The 19,905-nt window shown below is 36.9% G+C and overlaps 1 protein-coding gene across 1 annotated transcript; it reads left to right on the forward strand.

Moving 5' to 3' along the window:
* Nucleotides 1-7,671: 7,671 nt before the first annotated feature.
* On the forward strand, nucleotides 7,672-8,328 carry LOC145661674 (uncharacterized). Its single transcript, XM_081727001.1, has one exon. It carries the CDS (start codon nucleotides 7,672-7,674, stop codon nucleotides 8,326-8,328), a length of 657 nt encoding a protein of 218 aa, XP_081583127.1.
* Nucleotides 8,329-19,905: the final 11,577 nt, after the last annotated feature.

Genomic DNA, 19,905 nt, shown 5'->3' on the forward strand with positions numbered 1-19,905 from the left:
TGTTTGTAATTTGTTGCTCGGTGTCTTCCCAAGAACTGTGAACAAACACTCTTCAAGGTTTCCCACGCAGCTTTCTCCTCACCTTGGAGAATTTCGTCGAACTTGTGATCTTTGAATAGTTGCCTAACTATGAAAACACTCTCTTTAACTTTGGCATTACTTTATCGAGGGAATTGTCCTCTTAGGTACTTATAGGCCTCATCCTCTTGGTTCATACTCTTAACAAAACTTTTCATAAGACCTAATTTTATATGTAGAAAGGGAAACAAAATTCGGTTACGATCTACCAGTGGTTCATGCTGCACATTTTTCACTCCAGGCTGAAGAGTTTCTATAGTAATCCAATCACTTTTGCGGTAATGAGATCCACGATCTCTACAGTCCCATTCACATATAAAGCAACAATACTTTGTATACCCTAACTGCATACCTAGCAACAGTGCTATTACTTTAAGGTCACCACAAATGAGCCACTGAAAATCGTAATATTTAATGGCTTGAAGTAAACGTTTCAAGTTTTCATAAGATTTTTTCATATGAACTGCGTAACCCACAGGAATTGAAGGAATTTCATTTCCAATATGTACAAGCACTGCCTTTAAACTCACCTTGGACGAATCTATAAAGAGCCTCCACTCCGTAGGTTCGTAATTAATTTTAAGTGCCCCCATGAGACCATTTACATCTGTACATGCCACAAGTGTGTCTTCCATAGTAAAAAATGAAGTGAATATCTTCTCCCTATTCCGATACACTGAAATATTTACTTTTTCCTGCAATAAATTCCATTGCTTTAAGCGTGACGCTAAAATTTCGGGTTTCCTTTTCGAGAGGTCCAAGTCTCTGATTAGATCACTTAGTTCCTCTTGAGTAAGTCTATGTGGTTCACATGGAGGTCCTTCTACAACAAACATAGGGTCCTTCGAAGTATTTGATTCAGGAGCTTCAACTTCTTGATCATCATCAGAAAAAAGATCGTATTCTTTAGGTGGGTCAGGAACAGGTAGTCCTTCTCCATGTGGAACAGGGCACATTGTAGAAGGAATGTTAGGATTGATCAAGGCCCGCTTCTTCTTCGTGGAAATTCCCTTCTTGACGGAATGAACCATACAAAAATAACAGTCTCAGATGTGGTCGCTTGGCTTCCTCCAAATCATGGGCACTGCAAAAGGCATTGAGCGCCCCTTCCCATTAATCCAATTTCTTAGATTGCTTGCACAAGTGTTACACACAATGTGGGGTGCCCAAGATTTATCTTGGTCTCCAATGTTACAACCAAAGTAATATTGATAGGCTTTTCTTATTAGTGGTGTTATAGTCTGCTTTTGTGAGGAAAATGTCATTTCCCCACACACGTAGCAGAAGCTATCCGCACCGTTTACACAATTTTGCGGCATTTTTGTTTATTGAAATCCTCAAAATGTCACTTGAAATAGTTCCCACAACTATTTAAAAATATACATTCGAAATACCTGTATTTTTGCGTACTTGTAGTTGTATTTTTATGTCCTGCACTACACAAACGTCACACCCAAAACGCTGATAACTGCACTAAATCTGTGTTTTCTAACAATAGCAGAACACTACTGAGATAAGGAACACAATGAAACCAAGCATTCATATAGTTTCTCCAGTGTTGCTAGATCAGGGTAACATTTTACCCCAAACGAAGCGAATATATTTATTTTTAAAGCGTTATTATTAGACATGCCTGGAAAACGAAAAGTAGAGCTAATATTCGAAAATAACTTTCAAATTCGTGATCAGCACCACAAAATCAATAAGAATTAACTGATTTTGTTCAATTTACATTTTCTTTGTTGAACAGTGTTATATATTCATTCTTTTAGAACAGTCAAGTCTTCTTTCTTCTAGTGTCTAAATTAAGCATTCACAAATTCTTGTTATTCTTATTTCTTTGACCTGAGAAACTATTGTATAGCTATATAGCTAGATTTCAGCTGTGAATTTTGGTTCAACAAGATTTAGTCCGTGAGGATTTGCACAGCTGATATTTTAGCGCTTTGGTTTCACATTTAAAATAGAATCATTATATCCAATACCTTTACCAATACCTAAAATATTTTAAATCTTTCGTACAAATTTGTGTAACTAAGAGATATTGCGTATGATGTACCATGCTCTTCTACAGAGCATATTACCTCGGTAGATTATGGTATATTAAGTTTTTTATGCCTACTACATCGATTTCCATCTCATTGCTTCTCGAGAAGTGGACGTGGTTCTTCCCACGACATTCCTTATGATGAGGAATATGGCTTTTCCTGGTTATGAACTCCCATTTCGTCGCTCGTAAAATTTACCGTTTCAATATTCCTTTAATTGTGGAAGCACGAGAGGAAAAGGATTGTTAGTTCACGAAGGTTACAAGTTCAATCTGAACAAATCATAATAGATAGTTCGGGGTATTGACAAATATTTATGAATAGTCAGATCCTGCAGGAGCAGTGTCACCATAAATGTGGATAATGGGATTATTCGTAATTAGCCAAATTCTTGAGTTCCCGATGCTGCTGTAATCGAAGCTGACGTGTAAAATCAGTTGCAGGAAAAGGGCTAGAGAAAAACTTACACCAGTTTCTAAGATATTTAAGGAGGAAGTTGGTAAAGCAAGAGATAGATCCCTGGATTTTGTTACCAAAATCCCGACTCTGTCAGGCTAAGAATCAAGTATGTATAGAGCTCTTGCAACATCCCTAGGATTATCCTTGTAAGTGAAATCGATTGGAAACATCAGGTCTCCGGAAAACATATTGAAGCTATTAGATGTAGTAACGGTTTGAACGATTACATTAAGATTCTAACACAGAAGCCAGATGCCGCTGACGGGAAGCGCTATTATAGTTTACTGCATCTGCAAAGAAGAAAGGATAAAAGCATTAATTAATATGCTTATCTCTCGCATTGAGATACAAGCCGCTCCTACAGGAATAAAGTTACGTAAAAACCGATATCGGATTGACGTTTTTAGTGACTTTCTAGCCTTACATGATATATCACGTGTATAGAGCCGTCTACTATCTGTCTCACCCTACGAAGATTATAAAACGGAAATGACGTTCAACGAGACGTCTTACAGCACGACGTTGCCACTTATTATGAGTAGAAGGCGGCAGATTTGAGAAAATAAAAAAGGAAAAACATAAATCAAATACCGCAGCGGTAATCGAGTCATAATAATAATAATAATAATAATAATAATAATAATAATAATAATAATAATAATAATAATAATAATAATAGAAGAGGAAGTGTAATTACTTACTACACGTAATCTACTCCTGGAGGCAAGAAACACCCATATCTTTACTCCACACAAGCTCAATTTGAAAGAGTTCGCAATGATAAGGGCAGACGAACTTCATGTCCGGTTTCCTTTGCAATGCGGTCTATTCTGTATGAGACTTCTATGTTAGAAGCAACTTTATTTCTATTACTTTAAATTTGTTCCAGCTTGAAACACATTCAACACCTTATTTTTTTTAACCATTTTAATATTTCTTTTTTAGTACATTATCCCGTAGGGTTTTTTTCGTCTTTTATTGAGTGTGTGGGGTTATTATCAATAACAATCAGGGAATTTGGTGGTACATTAGGAAGGAGTTTTTCTTGGAAATTTTGTTCATATTTTCTGCATCTAATTCTCTGTGCTAATCACCTGTTTTTTGCCGCGAAAGATAGATCAACTCCAGCAATTAACCCACTCTTAGTCATGGTATGAATCACTACCTCTTCTTTTTCCAGAGGTGCCTTGACGCCTAAGGACAAACTCTCTCTCCAGCTTCTGAAATTTGAATAATCTTATACATGACTCGAGATTTTTTTTTTTTTTTTACTATTATCTTCAAGTTTGTTAATTTTATCCAAAATATCGCGTTTCTTTGTTCTATACATTTTGGAAGTTTCCCATCTGATGTCAACGAAATTTTGTGTAGTTATATCGTTGGAATTTTGTAACCAAGGCAGTTTCGCCTGTTTTCCTTTCTCCGCTAGTTTAATGTATTTCTGGTCGAACCATGGGTTGTTGCTATGTATTTCCGCGTGCTCCATTTTTTCTCTTGATGAAATTTTACTGCTATCTCTAATTTGAACAAAGGGGTATCCTGAACACTAGTGCTTTCAAAACCTTCTAAATCCGAGAATCTATTCGACACTTCAATCTGGTATTCACCTCTAGATATAGTATAACGGGAGTTGGACAAAATACCCGTTCTATTACTTCTTCGTAAAAACTATCTTTTAAATTGTCATTCTTATCTTCTGTTGAGGCATGCACATTTAAAACAATAATATCACACCACCAACCCTTAAGAGTAATAAAAGAAAGTCTATCATTAACAAATTCAACCTGTTTAATTGTTGGTATCAGGCCCGCAACCAGAGGAGGGCAAGGGGCCCCCCCTAAACCTTTCGTGGCCCCCTCCAGACCATAACACAAAATGTTATTATTAATAGAAAAACACAATTTAGCTATTTGTAAGAGAATTTTTAATGATTTGGCCCCCTAACATATTCATGCCTCCCCTAACACTGTAGATGGTTGCGGGTCTGGCTGATATTAAACGAATCGAAATTAAAATGCTATTTGTGTAGTCATATACAGAATAAAACTACAAAAGTTTACAATTATTACTAGAAATTAATTCTGACACCTATTTCGAACATTTTAAATCACATAGTTTCTAATGTATTGACATTCCATTTCTTATCGATAATATGAAACGTTGTAAATAGCTGAAAATTTTCATAACTGTTCTCCAAGTGGATTTGTATACAACCAAAGGTAGTTTTGTGAAGTATTAGTCTAAAATGTCTCTCGAAAACAATTCTTATTTGTAAAAGAATACATAAAGATCGTTTTCGGGTGTTGAAGTGGTCTGCCCAAGCAGCTTGATAAAAATTCAGCATAGCATAACAACAAAAGCTGCTTCTCTTATGTTAAAAAAAGAAGAAAAAACGAAAGGAGGAAAAGGTTTAATATGATAAATTTGGAGGGGGCGCCGAATTCTACCTCCCCCCGGGCATCAAAATCTCTAGCCATGGCTCTGGGACGTGCCTCTTTCCATTTGAAACCTTGGAGTTCTACCGGTATTCAAGATTGCATACTTCAAGATGACCAACATGATGGTCGTATGCATTTTTAGGTAGAGACCCACTTTAAATAGCAATAGTGCAGATTTCATTCCAGTTTCTGCAGTTATTTCTAAATTAAAAATATGTAAGTAGATTTTTGAATTACGATGTACTTTTTGGTTGCTTTTAATTTAAGGTGTGTTCCAGCAGCGAGCCTGAGACGTGAACTTACAGTTTAACGAGGCATCCGAAGCACAAGAACTCCTACCGGGCATCGAACCCTGGTCTCCTTCGCCGAAGAAGATTACGCTTACTATATAGCCACGAGACATTGCAGTTTTAATTTTACACTTACAAGTAATTTAATAGTTATTTGAAATGTTACACAGAACACGCGCTGAAAGATAGCTTTCGTATGTAGGAGTTGAAGACGTTTTAGTCATTGTCCCTAAAATAGATGAATGTCAGAAACATAAAGTTGAACTGAAATTGGAATTGCGATTATTTATTCATAAACTTATCATATTTATAAATCTCTAAATTTGTATAAGCAAAGTAGGAAAGTACTAAGAATAATTAGAATAAAATTAAATATGAAACGAAAGCCGGCTATTTTTCTAGAAGGTAATGGAAGTTTTCTCTCACATTTTTTTTTTTTTTTTTACTTTTTGTTGCATTATGAAGTTCTTATTGAGCTTATTCTTATTCAATTATGACGCGTGATTAGTGTCATACCAAAGAGTTCGACTAACATATGTTTCCTGGAGTAGTCAGGCCTTTAGTATGATTCTAATCATACGTCAAAACCCACGACTCTGCATAAGGCCTATTATGTTTATAAACTTCTAAATTTGTATAAGCGAGGTAGGAAGGTAATAAGAATAATGAGAATAAAGTTAAATATAAAAAACGGCTATTTAAAGAAAATAACGGAAGTTTTCTCTCACATGTTGTTTTGTTTTTGTTTTGTTATGAAGTCCTTGTTCAGCTACTACATTTATTTTCCCTAGTGAATACTAATTAAATTATGAAAGCGCACTTATGATGTAAGCTGCTTGTGAATCCTGTGTTTAACCTGGGACTAACTCTCTTAGTTGACTTTCACGTTCTTATAGGCTACAAAGAAATGAAAATGAAATGATTTTTTTTTTCAGTTTAAATATCCCACAATTACGTCTAAAGGAGATGGATGATTAGGGAAAGTGAATGATGACAGAAGAATTGGTGGAGTGAGAATGTGGGAGAGAACAGAAGTACCTTGTGAAAGCCCACAAATAGAATGTTGTACGTTACAAACTTACTTGACCGGGGATCGAATCAGGAACCCGACGCACCAGAGGTAAGCGATCTACCACTGAAGCACCATACCCTTTATTGGCTACAAGGATAAGCTATGCAACCCAATCTATCATCGGTGTTGTTTCGGCTGTCTAACCAGCTTGCTACATCATGAAAATCATATGTATTTGTTGAAAAAATCATGCCGCACTTTTAAAATATATTGTGCTGGTTCAGTTTTGAAAGTACATGGGTCATTCACACCTATGATATCGGTATGTAATTTGGTAGATGTAGCTTCATTTTAAAACCATTGAGCAATTTAGTTGAGTTTTGGGAATTTAACAAGTCGGAAATTGAAGACGAGGCTGACCAATTTCGACATATTTTACAGATAATGTGAAGAAATCTCATCAAGACTGTGAAAACTTGCGTAAAACTTACAGTGATTAAACTCTACAAGAACGTCAGTACCAGTGATGGCTCTTGAAATTTCGTGTTGATGATTTTCATCTCCACGGCGACGAGGGTTGATGACAATAAACGAATTTATTTAATGCAGTGATTCTTAACCTCATTCCTATCACGACATCCATTTTGACACATCCTCTTGCTAGCGACTCCTTTATTAATTCCGGTTTGATTTTTAAACAACTCTGAAGCTGTTGAAAATGTTCAGTAGAGCTATTTTTTTTTTTGTTCTTAACAATATGTATAAAAATAAATATATGACTATCAGAACAAAATTCAAAATTATACTAAAAATAGAGTGGTTCTGGGTAAATTGCACATACTGAAAAAATGCACAGGGCTAGGTTTCTTGGCTGCCTGGCAAGACTGAGCAAGTTGAGTTGTATGTCACGAGAACACAGAAGGGATGAATCGTACCGCAAGAAGAAACGCAGTTTTCGTAGATAAATAATCCTTTGAGTGTATAAAATTTATTTTCATATGGTTTGATATAACTTTGAGATACTATAGATATAGTTACAAACAACAATCTATTGCTATTAGAACAGGATTCCAAGGTGGAATGGAAGCATGAGGTATTCGTGCTTGTCCGTACTCAGCATAATGGCCGCCGAGTTTTTCTGTAATTAAGGGTTGCCAGTGGTAGTAAAATTTACGCTTTGGGGGTAAATGCGCATATATATCTAAAGATAAAATGCACATATGTGCAAATTACCCCAAACGTTTGATTTTGTATGATGTGATAAAAGCGTAACAATTTTGTGTGGGGGGGGGGATTCAACTGTATAGCTGCACGATTGTAACTGTAAGTGCATGTCGTGATCAGTGATGATTTCAGAGGGTTTCCTGAAAGCGTTCAACAGAGACGTTATGTATAGACCAAAATTAGGAAGACCCATAGTACTTGGTTCAACGGAGAAGGACTTAGTAATACATTTATTGCAGTTGGAATCAAAGGGTTTTCCACTAACTATGGCTGACTCTCCAAAAATCGCATATCAATATGCAGAGAAGAATGGACTGAAACACCCATTTTGTTCGCGCACTGAAACTGCAGGATATGATTGGTTGTATGGGTTGCTGCAACGGAACAATGTTGTTAGTATTCGAAAGGCTCAACCCCTCTCTTACGCACGTTCAGCTTCTTTGAATAAAGCTGAATGTGACAAGTTTTTCAAACTCCTTGATGAACAAATGGAAAACCCTGGAGGTAATCGTTTGCCTCCATCACATATTTTCAACTGTGACGAGACGGGTTTGCAAATGATATTTAAACCGGGAAAAGTGTTGGCGGCTAAAGGCAAAAAGTCAGTGCATACATTAACTACGGGGAAGAAGGGGGAAACAGTTACTGAAATGGGATGTATGAGTGCTTCAGGGGTTTACGTTCCGCCCTTTATCATTTTTAAGGGTGTTAGCATGAGAGAAGAATTTCAGGATGGGCTACTACCACGCTCCGCAGTTGCTATGACTGATTCAGGATAAATGACAGAGATAACATTTATGCTCTGGTTACAACATTTTCAGCATCACAAGTCTCAAGGAAGGGTTCTGCTGTTATTAGATGGTCACACAACACACTACTATAACATTGAAGCAATTCAATTCTGTGAAGATAATCAAATAGCTCTATTGTGCCTTCCAAGCCATACTACACACTGGCTACAACCCCTTGACAAAGCAATATATCGGTCATTAAAGCACTATTGGAATGAACAGTGTTCAGCTTTCATTCGGCAGAATAGAGGAAGGAAGATAAGTAAATTTGTTTTTGGATCTCTTTTTGCTGCAGCGTAGGGCAAAGCTCCTACTGTGGGTTCAGCAGTGAATAGTTTCCGCACATGTGGAATTTATCCATTAAACCCTGATACCATACCAATTAGTGCGTTCCAGGTGGATACAATCCCAGGCGACACTTCGGCAGAACCTTCAACCAGTACTTGCAGACAATCTGAAGGAATACAAGGAACTGCTTCACGAAGTGAACAAATTGCTGCAGCAAAAGTGCATGGTGGTGATAAAAGTAGGGATCAAACTACGTCATTTCAAGATATCATGCCTGTTCCTACCCGTCAAGAGGCTACACGCACTACATCTACCAGAAGTGCAACATATCTAACAACCCCGCAACATATCGAAATTCTCAACAAGAAGAAACGAAAGATTACAAGTCTATCATGTGCCCAAAACAAGAAGTTTATACGCAATCTGCGTGCAAAGGAAACTGTAGGAATTGTTTGCAGCCGAAATGAGTTACTCAAACCTCACACACGTCAGATGATGGCAGATCCCAACAATTTTTGTGCTGCCTGTAATGGGTATTACTATGCAAGTGAAGCAACCAACATGGGTGATTGGGTTAAGTGTATGAGTTGTTTCAAGTGGTATCATGAAAAATGCGCAAGAAAAATGTATTGTTAACTTGTGACAACTGTTAAAATCACTTCCATATATAATTTTTGATGTCCAGACGGGAAAACTAATGTGACTTGTTTCTGAAGTGCAGTACATTAGAACCTTTACTAGGCTATGTAGGCATATATTTACACTATATAATGTATGTTTAATCTACACACAGTGCATGTTCTACAGGTGTGTCCATAATTATTGCAGTACTCACAAATATTTTCAATGCAAACATTTAAATATGCTACTTTTTTTTTAATGTGTAGGTCCTACGGTGTGTTAATGATTTGCATTAGGTATTAAGAACAATGTTCCATAATTCTGCCTAGACTACTAATTGCTCAAGGCGTAGATATTGTATAGCAATAGTACATTAGTATTGTTAACGTTTATTTCTACTCATATTTATATGAATCTATCAATAAAGCAGAGAAGAGTTCCAAACATATTTTTTAATGCAGATGTACGCAAATTTTCCCTATATGTGCTTTTTACCCCGATATTGGGGCAATATGCCCGTTTTGGAAGGGTCACTTTTAACTCCATTATTTTCTCTACTAAGCTGAGTTGACAAACATATTTCACATTCGTAGGTAGTAGAAAGATGTAAGTATATTCCCCTAAGTTTTCGGGTTTCTTGGTCTGATAGTTACAATTTTAGAAGGCCCAATGTCAAAAACTGCGCATATTGCCCCAAATTACTCTATTTTGCAGTATTAGATTCTAATTATATTTATTTCTTCCGCTTATCTTCGCGACCCTCAGGTTGAGAAACCTTGATCTAATGAAACCAACGTTACACGAACACTAAACATTTATCAATCAAGCTTTTGTGACCACCTGAAGAATTTCTTATATCTCCGACCAAGTTCACATTGCTCTCCTCTACTCCAAGCTCTAACTATCAGTGCTCGTAGGTTTCTTTAACAGAATTTCCCTCGACTGACACAAAATGTTCCCTTTTCTTATTTAATTTTCCCTAGTTTGTTGAGTGTCAAATACCTACAACAGAAGCTATGTGATAAGGGTAATTTAGCTATATTAAAGGAATTACCAACCACATTTGTTTTATTCATTTGCTTTTTGCTTCTGTTTTTTCGTTTCCATTTCAATCATTTTTTTATACAAAAATATACACAAAAATACACCCATCCAACAAAATGAAATATAATGAAATCTTTCAGTTTAACGTCTCACGTTTATGCCTTTAGGCTAAAGGAGGTGATGATCAAAGCAAGTGAATGATGATGGAAGAGTGAGAAATGGGAGAAAACGGAAGTACCTCGAGAAGATCCATGGACACGATGTTGTTCACCACAAGCTTACTTGGCTGAGAATCAAACAAGGGACACTATGTACTAGAGGTAAGCGCTCTACCACTGAGCCACCGTGACCCCCATCCAACCAACAATGGGTGCAAACTATGCTACTTTCAGCACACACAAACTATTGCTATTGTATTGGTTTATTTATGAAAAACAAACAAAATTTAAGCATTGATATTGGGCAATCAGTCAGCTGGAGAATTTCCCTGAATTTTTCATGTTTTATCGAAAAATTCCCTTTTCCCCTTTCTGCTAAATTTACCTATGAAATTTCCCTAGATTAATGAAATTTCTTTCCAACTACGAACACTGCTTGCTATATATAACCGAAATTCGTTAATGCATCGTTGTTTTTCTTGTTTGTGCACGCAACTCCATTGTTTGAGCTTTATTAGCTACAAAGATACAACAAAATTAATAACAATAAAGAAACTTTTGGGGTCTGGCACCTACTTCAAGCTCTATAGAAGAAAATTGTGCCATTGGTTAGTGCATACTTGTGCACGAAACTGTTCGTGGTTTATTAGTTCCCAAGATATAGGTAAAAAAAGATCTTGGTAAGAGGCCAAGTTCACACTGGCCCTCACTTTGAGTGATGGAATCTTTTATGAGTCACTGGGTCACTGGAATCATGATGTTTCTTTCGGTCATTCGGGTCTAAGTCTCACTTCTCTGATGAGGACAGACACAGTGGCCCGATAGACCCAGTGACCTGAAAAAATCCGAAGACCCATAGAGACTAGAGCAGACCCGCTGACTTAGAACCAGAAGAAATACCATATCTGCAGCATTACTGCACAATTTTATAATTGATTAATGAAGTTCACTACTGGGAGCTCAAACATTCATTTGTTTCATTCTCGATGTGGCATTTTCTAATTAAAATATCATGTCTTAAATATTTCATTTTACAGAAATTAAATAATTTTTGTTCCTTCGTTTACCCATAGTGGTTCTTGAACATAGACTAGACAAAAAGAAAAATGAAATGAAATCTTTGAGTTTTACGTCCCACGTTTATGCCGGTTAGGCTAAAGGAGACGGTGATTATGAGAATTGAATGAAATGGTGGAATGAAGAAAGTGGGACGAAATGGGAAAACCCCGAGAAAACCCACGCACACGGTAGACAAAAAGAATTAACAAAACATTGTTTAAGCTCAGATTTATTTTTCATACTCTAAACAGCAAGTTTTACAGGTAGGATAAACGTTGACATTTACTCATAAGAGAAACATATAGGTTGTTTTCCTGTGATTCGGACGCGCTTGTACTCTGATAATTCTTGTAGATTTATTTCAGTGCAATGCTTCAGTGCAGCAACAAGCGAGAAAGAACATTATATTTCATGAAAAGGGAATGGCAAAAGAGATAATCATGTTTGTTACAACTGCGTTAATAGCCCCTTGTATAATTCCCACATGTATGTTAGTGTTTCGTCTCCGTGTTCTGCCAGGTCAGTTCCAGACATGGCTCCATCCTGTTCACACCGGGTCTATCTGGGTCAGACTGGATCACTATAATAATCGATCTGACTACCCCTGAGTCTTCCGGGTCAAAGTTTACGAAGTTCGTGTAAAAAATTCCATCACTACTCACTTAAAGCACTTATGATGAAAATAGTGTTATTCATTAATGGATGGTTTGTGAACATTTGTGCTTGAAATCCCATCGTTTGTGCTTCGTTAGTTCCGGTTATATAAGCAAAAAGCTAGTATGGGCAAGTTCACACTGCTCCCCTCTCCCTGTTTCAAGTACAATTTGTTGGTGAATCGTTTGTGCACGTTTCTACACAAAACCATATTGTTTGTAGCTACTTCATTAGTTCCGGAAACATACGTGGAAAACTATTGGGAACTACTCTCCACTTAAATCCCAATTGATAGAAATACTGTATTTCGTTAGTGCATCGTTTATGCACACCTCATCATTTGTCCTTCATTAGCTCTGTGGGTTTAAGTCAACAGCTGGAAGGAGAGTTAGAAACTGGATACAAATTCGTGTATTCTCTTTAGATAAAAAAGTGTTTACATTGCCCGGCCCAGTAGTGATAGGATTATTGCCGTTGGTTATTGCCCGAGTCACTACGAGTCATGGGTCTGACTGCTTCTTGTTGTTCAGGGTCAAGGATCACGAAGTTCGTGACCCATGCCGTGCCGTGTAAAATCAGCGGCCGGGGCGAGAGTATACGACGGCGCACCATTCATATATTCCAAGTAGTTTCCCTCTCTTTTTTCCTTTTTTCTCCCGAATTTTTGTCCACCTTACTTCTGCACTCGGGGCCATTGCCCCACTCTCTCTCCCCAAGGCACGGTACTGACGATGAAAATAGTATTACTCATTTATGCACGGTTTGTGCATGAAATCGCATTGCTTGTGCTTTATTTATTCCAATTGTGACGAAATCCAACCGCTTGTACTTCATTGGGTGCGGAGATAAGCAAGAAACTGATAGAGGGTTGGTCCCTTACTTCAAGCACTGTCGATGAAAATATTGTCATTAGTTAGTTCGTCGCACAAAACTTCATCATTTATGGTTGATTAGTTCTAATTATTTAAGATGGTACAAGTGTTTTCATTTGATACCTCTAAACACGTTTTCTCAATACATTCAGAAATGCAATTATTTTGGATATACGTAAAACTTCATGATGCATTCTCGAGTATTAAGGCTGAGTGAAACTTTGGTTCCGGAACTCAAAATAAATAAATAAATACGTACATACATTATACATGTCCGGAATGTTTTTATTTTTACTATTATTTTCAAGTTTCTTAATTTTAGCTTTCAAAAAATCGCGTATCTTTGTTTTAAAAGTTTTGAAAGTTTTCCGCCTGATGTCTACGAAATTTTGTGTAGTTATTTCATTCGGATTTTGTAGTTAACGTAATTTTGCCTTTTTTTCTCTCTTAGTTTAATGCATCCCTGGTCGAACCATGGTTTGTTCCTACGTATTTCCGCGTGTCCCAATTTTTCTTTTGAGAGAGGATGCTTCGCAAGCAAAGAAAATAATTTAATTGATGGAATATTTTCTCCATAATCTTAAGGTTTCATCTGTTACTTAAAGATTGTATGACATGCGTCAGATTTCTAGAACGATTCCTGTAATGCTATTGAGATTATCATTTTGCTCAAATAAGAGTATTGTTGTGTCATACATGATTGATATTCTTTCTTCATAGTTTTAGAGAAGTCATTATTTATATTATTATATTATTATAAAGCAATTTTAACGTGTATCTTTGTGGATGCCTAACTAGAAACATACCAATTATAAAAATACATGTATTCAGATTTCAGACTGTGTTCACGGCAGTGATTTGTAATGCTGATCAACATGAACGGCAGTGCATGGCAGCCAAGTTCCGCGAATTAAAAATGAACTGGCCTGCACTGCCGTAAGCATGTTATACACGAACAAGAGTTTTGGGTAAAATCGCCGATTTCGAGGCTCTGTCAAAACGATTCTATTAAGGGTAGAAACATGAGATTTAGAATTTGAAAAGATATCAAAGAAATGTGGTCACGTACCGAATCTCACATTCCTAGCTTCAACCGTGTTTGAGTATTGGACCCCCAAAATATGCAGTTTTCACGGTCACTGATTCACTGACTCACTCATCAAATTGATTGGGTACTTCCCGATGAGCTAAAGACGTGAAACTTTGCATAATTATACCTTGTAATGTATTGAGTATGGAAAAAGTCCGAAATGTGAGGAATGCGTTATGGGAAAATTTTTTATGGGGGGAAAACTGTCCTTAGCCAAGCGAGAAATCCATTCATTCACTAACTCATCAAATTGATTAGGTACTTTCCAATGAGCTAAATACGTAAAACTTTGCATAAATATACCTTATAATGTCTTGAGTATGGAAAATGTCCGAAATGTGAGGAATGCGTTATGGAAAATTTTTTATGGGGGGAAAACTGTCCTTAGCCAAGCGAGAAATCCATTCATTCACTCACTCATCAAATTGATTATGTACTTCCCAATGAGCTAAAGACGTGAAACATTGCATAAATATATCTTATAAAGTCTTGAGTATGGAAAAAGTCCGAAATGTGAGGAATGTGTTATGGGAAATTTTTTATGGGGGGGAAAACTGTCCTTAGTCAAGCAAGAAATCGATTCATTCACTCACTCATCAAATTGATTAGGTACTTCCCAATGAGCTAAAGACGTGAAACTTTGCATAAATGTACCTTATAATGTCATGAGTATGGAAAAGGTCCGAAATATGAGGAATATGTTATCGAGAATTTTTGCGGGCAAAAACTGCCCTTAGCCAAGCAGAAGTCGGTTCATTCACTCACTCATCACATTGATTAGTTACTTTCTAATAAACTATAGACGTGGAGCTCTGCATAGAGGTACATCATAATAAGTTGAATATGGAAAAAGGACAAGATTTAAGGGATGTGCTATGGGAAAGTTTTTATGAGCGAAAAACTGTCCTTAGCTATGAATAAATAGTTTGATTCACACAATTATCACATTTATTAGGTACTTCCAACGAAATAGAAACGTGAAGCTATGTATAAAGGTACCCTATAATGACATGAGTATGGATAAAGTCCGCAATTTAATTAATGTGCTATGGAGAAGTTTTTATGGGCGAAAAAGTGTTCTTAGCTAAGCGGAAATCTTCCACTGACTCTCTCATCAAACTGATTAGGTATTTCCCAATGAGATAGAGACGTGAAACTCTGCATAAAGTGTAATGACTTGAGTATGGAAAAACTCCGAAATATGAGGAAAGTGCTATGGAAAATTTTTATGGGCGAAATCTTGTCCTTAGCCAAGCAGAAATCGGTTCATTCACTCACTCATCACATTGATTTGGCATTTCCCAATGAGCTATAGCACGGCCAACAAGAGATGGTCTCTGACGTTTCTTACCACATGAGGTGGGACATTGCAGTCCCTACTTTGATACCAGTGTTACCAACCAAGACCACTCTGTCTTATACCATTAATTAAATTGCCACTACAGTTGCACCGAAAAAAACCTTGACACGCGAGTAGTGGCAATGTCACTGCGAGCTGTCAGAGACATTCTCTTACTGGACGCACTATAGAGACGTGAAACTCTAGACAAAGTTACCTTATAATCACTTGAGTATGAAAAAAGTCTGAAATGTGAGGAATGTGCTATGGGAATTTTTAGGGGCGAAAAATTCCCCTTAGCCAAACAGAATTCAGCTCATTCATTCACTCATCACATTGCTTAGGTATTTCCCAATGAAATAGAGACACGAAACTGCATAAAGGTTCCTTTTAGTGATGTGTGTATGGAAAAAGTGCGAAATTTAAGGAATGTGCTATGGGAAAAATTTTTGGGGCGAAAAACTGTCTCAGACACAAAATAAATGATAATAAAACTCATGCTAATCTAACCATAACTAGCGACACACCGAATCTGCTATAAAGTATTTCCTAGTCCAAGTCCTAGCAGGAGCTCTCCTAATAATAGTAATCATCCTTTTCTAATTCAGAGTGCCTATAAATATAATAAACATAAATAAATATTTAGAGTGCCTATCACCTAATTTCCCTTTCACTCCTTGTAATTTATTTGTTTTTTATTTCTTTTTGAGGGTCCATTACTTGTTGCGAGTTATGTCATGGGCTAGTAATGTTTTGAAATAATGCACATGCTTATGTTATTAGTTGTTAGGTTTATGCTGTGCAAAAAATGTGTGTATAGAATTGGAAGCAGAACATGAAATATTATTCATGGAATAATTTTGGATGTATCTGTTAGATAATCGACTCTATTAATCGATGATGTTTAGTGAATTATCTATGGCTTACTTACAGCTAATTATTTGTGGTAATTCAATGTGGTATGGAAGCCATTGAGTAATTAATATTTAAAGTGCATTTGGATTATATGTTGATGGACTCTGTTGCAAAGATTACCACGGAACTTAGTAACGTGCTCTTGATGAAATTATTATAGATAAACTCAATTGTGGATAGGAAATAAGAATAACTCTGGCGCAGTTCCAGTTTAGATGTTCCCTTTTTCAATCATTGGAAAAGTTTATTAAAAATAAATCTAACGTTTGTCGCAGCAGTCGATTAAGAATCTGCACTAATAACAAGAAGTCAGGCATTCCAAACTTTTTCAGTTATCATAAATCTTTCCTAAATCTATCGTAAATTCTTAGGTAGCCTACATATACGTATCATATATAGTAGCTGCTTGAATTGATATTCATGTACCTGTTTCTTTAGTAACGTACAATAGGTGGTCTGTGTATTTGAGGTTTTCCACTGGAAATATTATGTATATTGGAATTTCTTTTGTTTAGGCTATTTAAGCACGAATGGAAATGGAAATGATAAAATGCGTTTCGAAATCTATGTGGACGGGAAGCATATTTACAGTTTCGGGTCCGGAATCTCAAAAAGACTTAGGTTTTTGGGAGACCTACAGAGTGATCATTTTGATGCGTACGAGATGTTAGACGATTTAGACAGAATACAAGGAAATGAAGATTTCTCGTGTGTATTAAGTAAGGTTAGTAGAGGAAGTGAAATGCAGTCCGTTGTTAAGAAGTCACCTGAGATTCGAGTCTGTAAAGAAATGACATGGGATGCACAAACTAGTGTTAAATCGAGTGCATCTAAAAAGAAGTTTGGAAGACCAAGAAAAGTTAAACGTGGTGCCAAGAAACGTTCTCATCTTAGTAGGGCTGAACAAATCACGCAATTCTGAGAAATATATGAGACAAAAGCAAGATTCTAACGTAAAGGAGGTTGAGAAATACGAAGAAAAAATCTTTGATATTCAGGAGATGGAGATGATAAGATTACCTGATGGCTCCGAGTTGAAGGTCAAAATTATTAAAATTTTAGGCGATGGATCGTGTTTATTTCGCGCACTATAGTATTTATTGTTTGGTAATGAAAAGCGTCATCTAGAATTAAGAATTCAGATAGTTGAATACATAGTGGGAAGATGGGAGGAATACAGAATGCGGACATGTGACGTTATTAGAAATCCCTATCCCTCTTCCCGGGAATACGTGCAAACGATGATGACGCATACGACTTACGGATGTGCATGCGAAGTCCAAGCGGCATCGGAAATATTTAATGGTCATCGTTTCGAAATCTATGTGGACCGGAAGCATATTTACAGTTTCGAGTCCGGAATCTCAAAAACACTTAGGTTTTCGGGAGACCTACAGAGTGGTCATTTTGATGCGTACGAGATGTTAGACGATTTAGACAGGATACAAGGAAATGAAGATTTCTCGTGTGTATTAAGTAAGGTTAGTAGAAGAAGTGAAATGCAGTCCATTGTTAAGAAGTCACCTGAGATTCGAGTCTGTAAAGAAATGACATGGGATGCACAAACTAGTGTTGAATCGAGTGCATCTAGAAAGAAGTTTGGAAGACCAAGAAAAGTTAAACGTGGTGCCAAGAAACGTTCTCATCTTAGTAGGGCTGAAGAAATTAGACGCAATTCTGAGAAATACGCGCGGAAAAAACATGTTAACCGAAAAGCGGTCGATAAATACGCAAAAAAGAACCCTGATGTTCACCGTAAGGCGGTTAAGAAATACATGTTTAAAAAACCCCATGTTAACCGAAAGACTGTTGAGAAATATGCTGCAAAAAATCCTCATGTTCACCGAAGGCAGTTGCAAATTACAGCGAACGTAATCCGGAGGTAAACCGAAGTGCAGTGAGGCGTTATACTGCCAAAAGAATAGCAAATTTGATGGATATTAGGGGCACTGTAAAACAATTAAAGCAAAATAAGAGTTACGGAATAGATCTTTGTTTAAATTTAAGGGAAATTTGGAGGCAGTTCTTTTAAAATTGGCCAAACATGTTAGTGGAAAAAGTGCTGCAGAAAAACGCATGGAAGCAGAGGCATTGCTAAAGTGGACTCTGCTTGAGAGATCAAAGGCTGTTCGGTAATACGTGAATGTTTGGGAAAGTGTAAAAAAAAATAGTCAGTGTGTTTGTTGAAAGAATGCAGAATGCAGACGAGCAACTAGACGTATTTTCGAAATTCCTGTGGATATTCGGCCCTTCCATTCACACACCTTCTAAAGAGCCGTATAACTATGAGGTATGTTATAAAGACTTGGCAGGTAATGCTGAACCAATCAGCTTGGATAATGGAGGTCGGGCTATGAACGTTTTTCCTGAAGTAATTGAAGCGGAAGATTAATATGGCGGCAAGGTTGTTTGGCAATGCAGTTACTTAATATGTGACTTTACCTATGAGCAGCTAAAGATACTGGGATGTATCCTGACGTTGCTATGTAATAGTAATCGCAAAAGGATAGTAATGTGGAATTTTAGCAGGGATATGTGTTTATTCAAGCAAATCATGCCACATTTCCCTAAAGTTCGTACGTTGGTACGAAAACTGTATTTGTGGATTGAATGCGTGAAATATTTACACAGAATTGACTTCGCTATGGAGGAGGCCAATGCTGAGACTTTAAAAGAGATTTGTAAAAAATACTCAACGCGGAAAATTTGTCCTGGAAAGTAATGGAAGACAGTGTATTAGGGAGGATGATATAATTAGAAAATTTGAAACAGCGTTTAAGGCCCTGACAAAGAAATCTCTAGATACACCTATACACGATTGCATATCTTGTCAGAAGCTTTGCTTTCGTAGTGATGTAACTTGTCTCGAAAAGATGAGAAAACCACTAACGTGTGCAATGTGGAAAAAGCTTACAGATTATCTAGATGAGAAACAAATTTTGCGAAGTAGTTTCATTTGCAACTACTGTCTTAGTTTTTTTCACAAAAATGTTTTGCCTCCTACATGCATATTAAATGGATTATTTATAAGCGATCGTCCAGACGAAATGCAACAGCTTAATGACTACGAAAAAATTCTAATTCAAAGAGCCAAAGCTTTTCAAGTTGTTGTAAACATGCAACCAGTTGGAAACAAAAACATTCCGAACAGGCAATTGGTGAAAACGGTTAAAGGTAGGACTTTTCATTTACCCTTGCCCCTGGAATGCACACTAGAAAAAATTTTTAAACCTGAAGAGCCCATAAATAATAACTCAGAGCTATTCGTAATGGTTCGTGGTGCTCCGACGAAAAGCAAAATCATCTGGAAGTCGCTCGTTTCGGTGGATAAGATTTATAGAGTTCTACAGTATCTGAAAGGTTGCAATCACCTGTACCGCTCCATTGTTTTACCGCAATGTCCAGCTGATTTGTTAGAAAACTTAGATCAGGTAGAGTACGATATACCGGAAGTTACAGATGACATACGAGAGGACAGGGAAGGTGCGGCTCTTGTAACTCAGATAACGCTGGAGGAAGACGTTG

This window comes from Thermobia domestica, chromosome 10 (assembly GCF_964235325.1).
Source record: "Thermobia domestica chromosome 10, izTheDome1.hap1.1, whole genome shotgun sequence".
NCBI lineage: Eukaryota > Metazoa > Arthropoda > Insecta > Zygentoma > Lepismatidae > Thermobia > Thermobia domestica.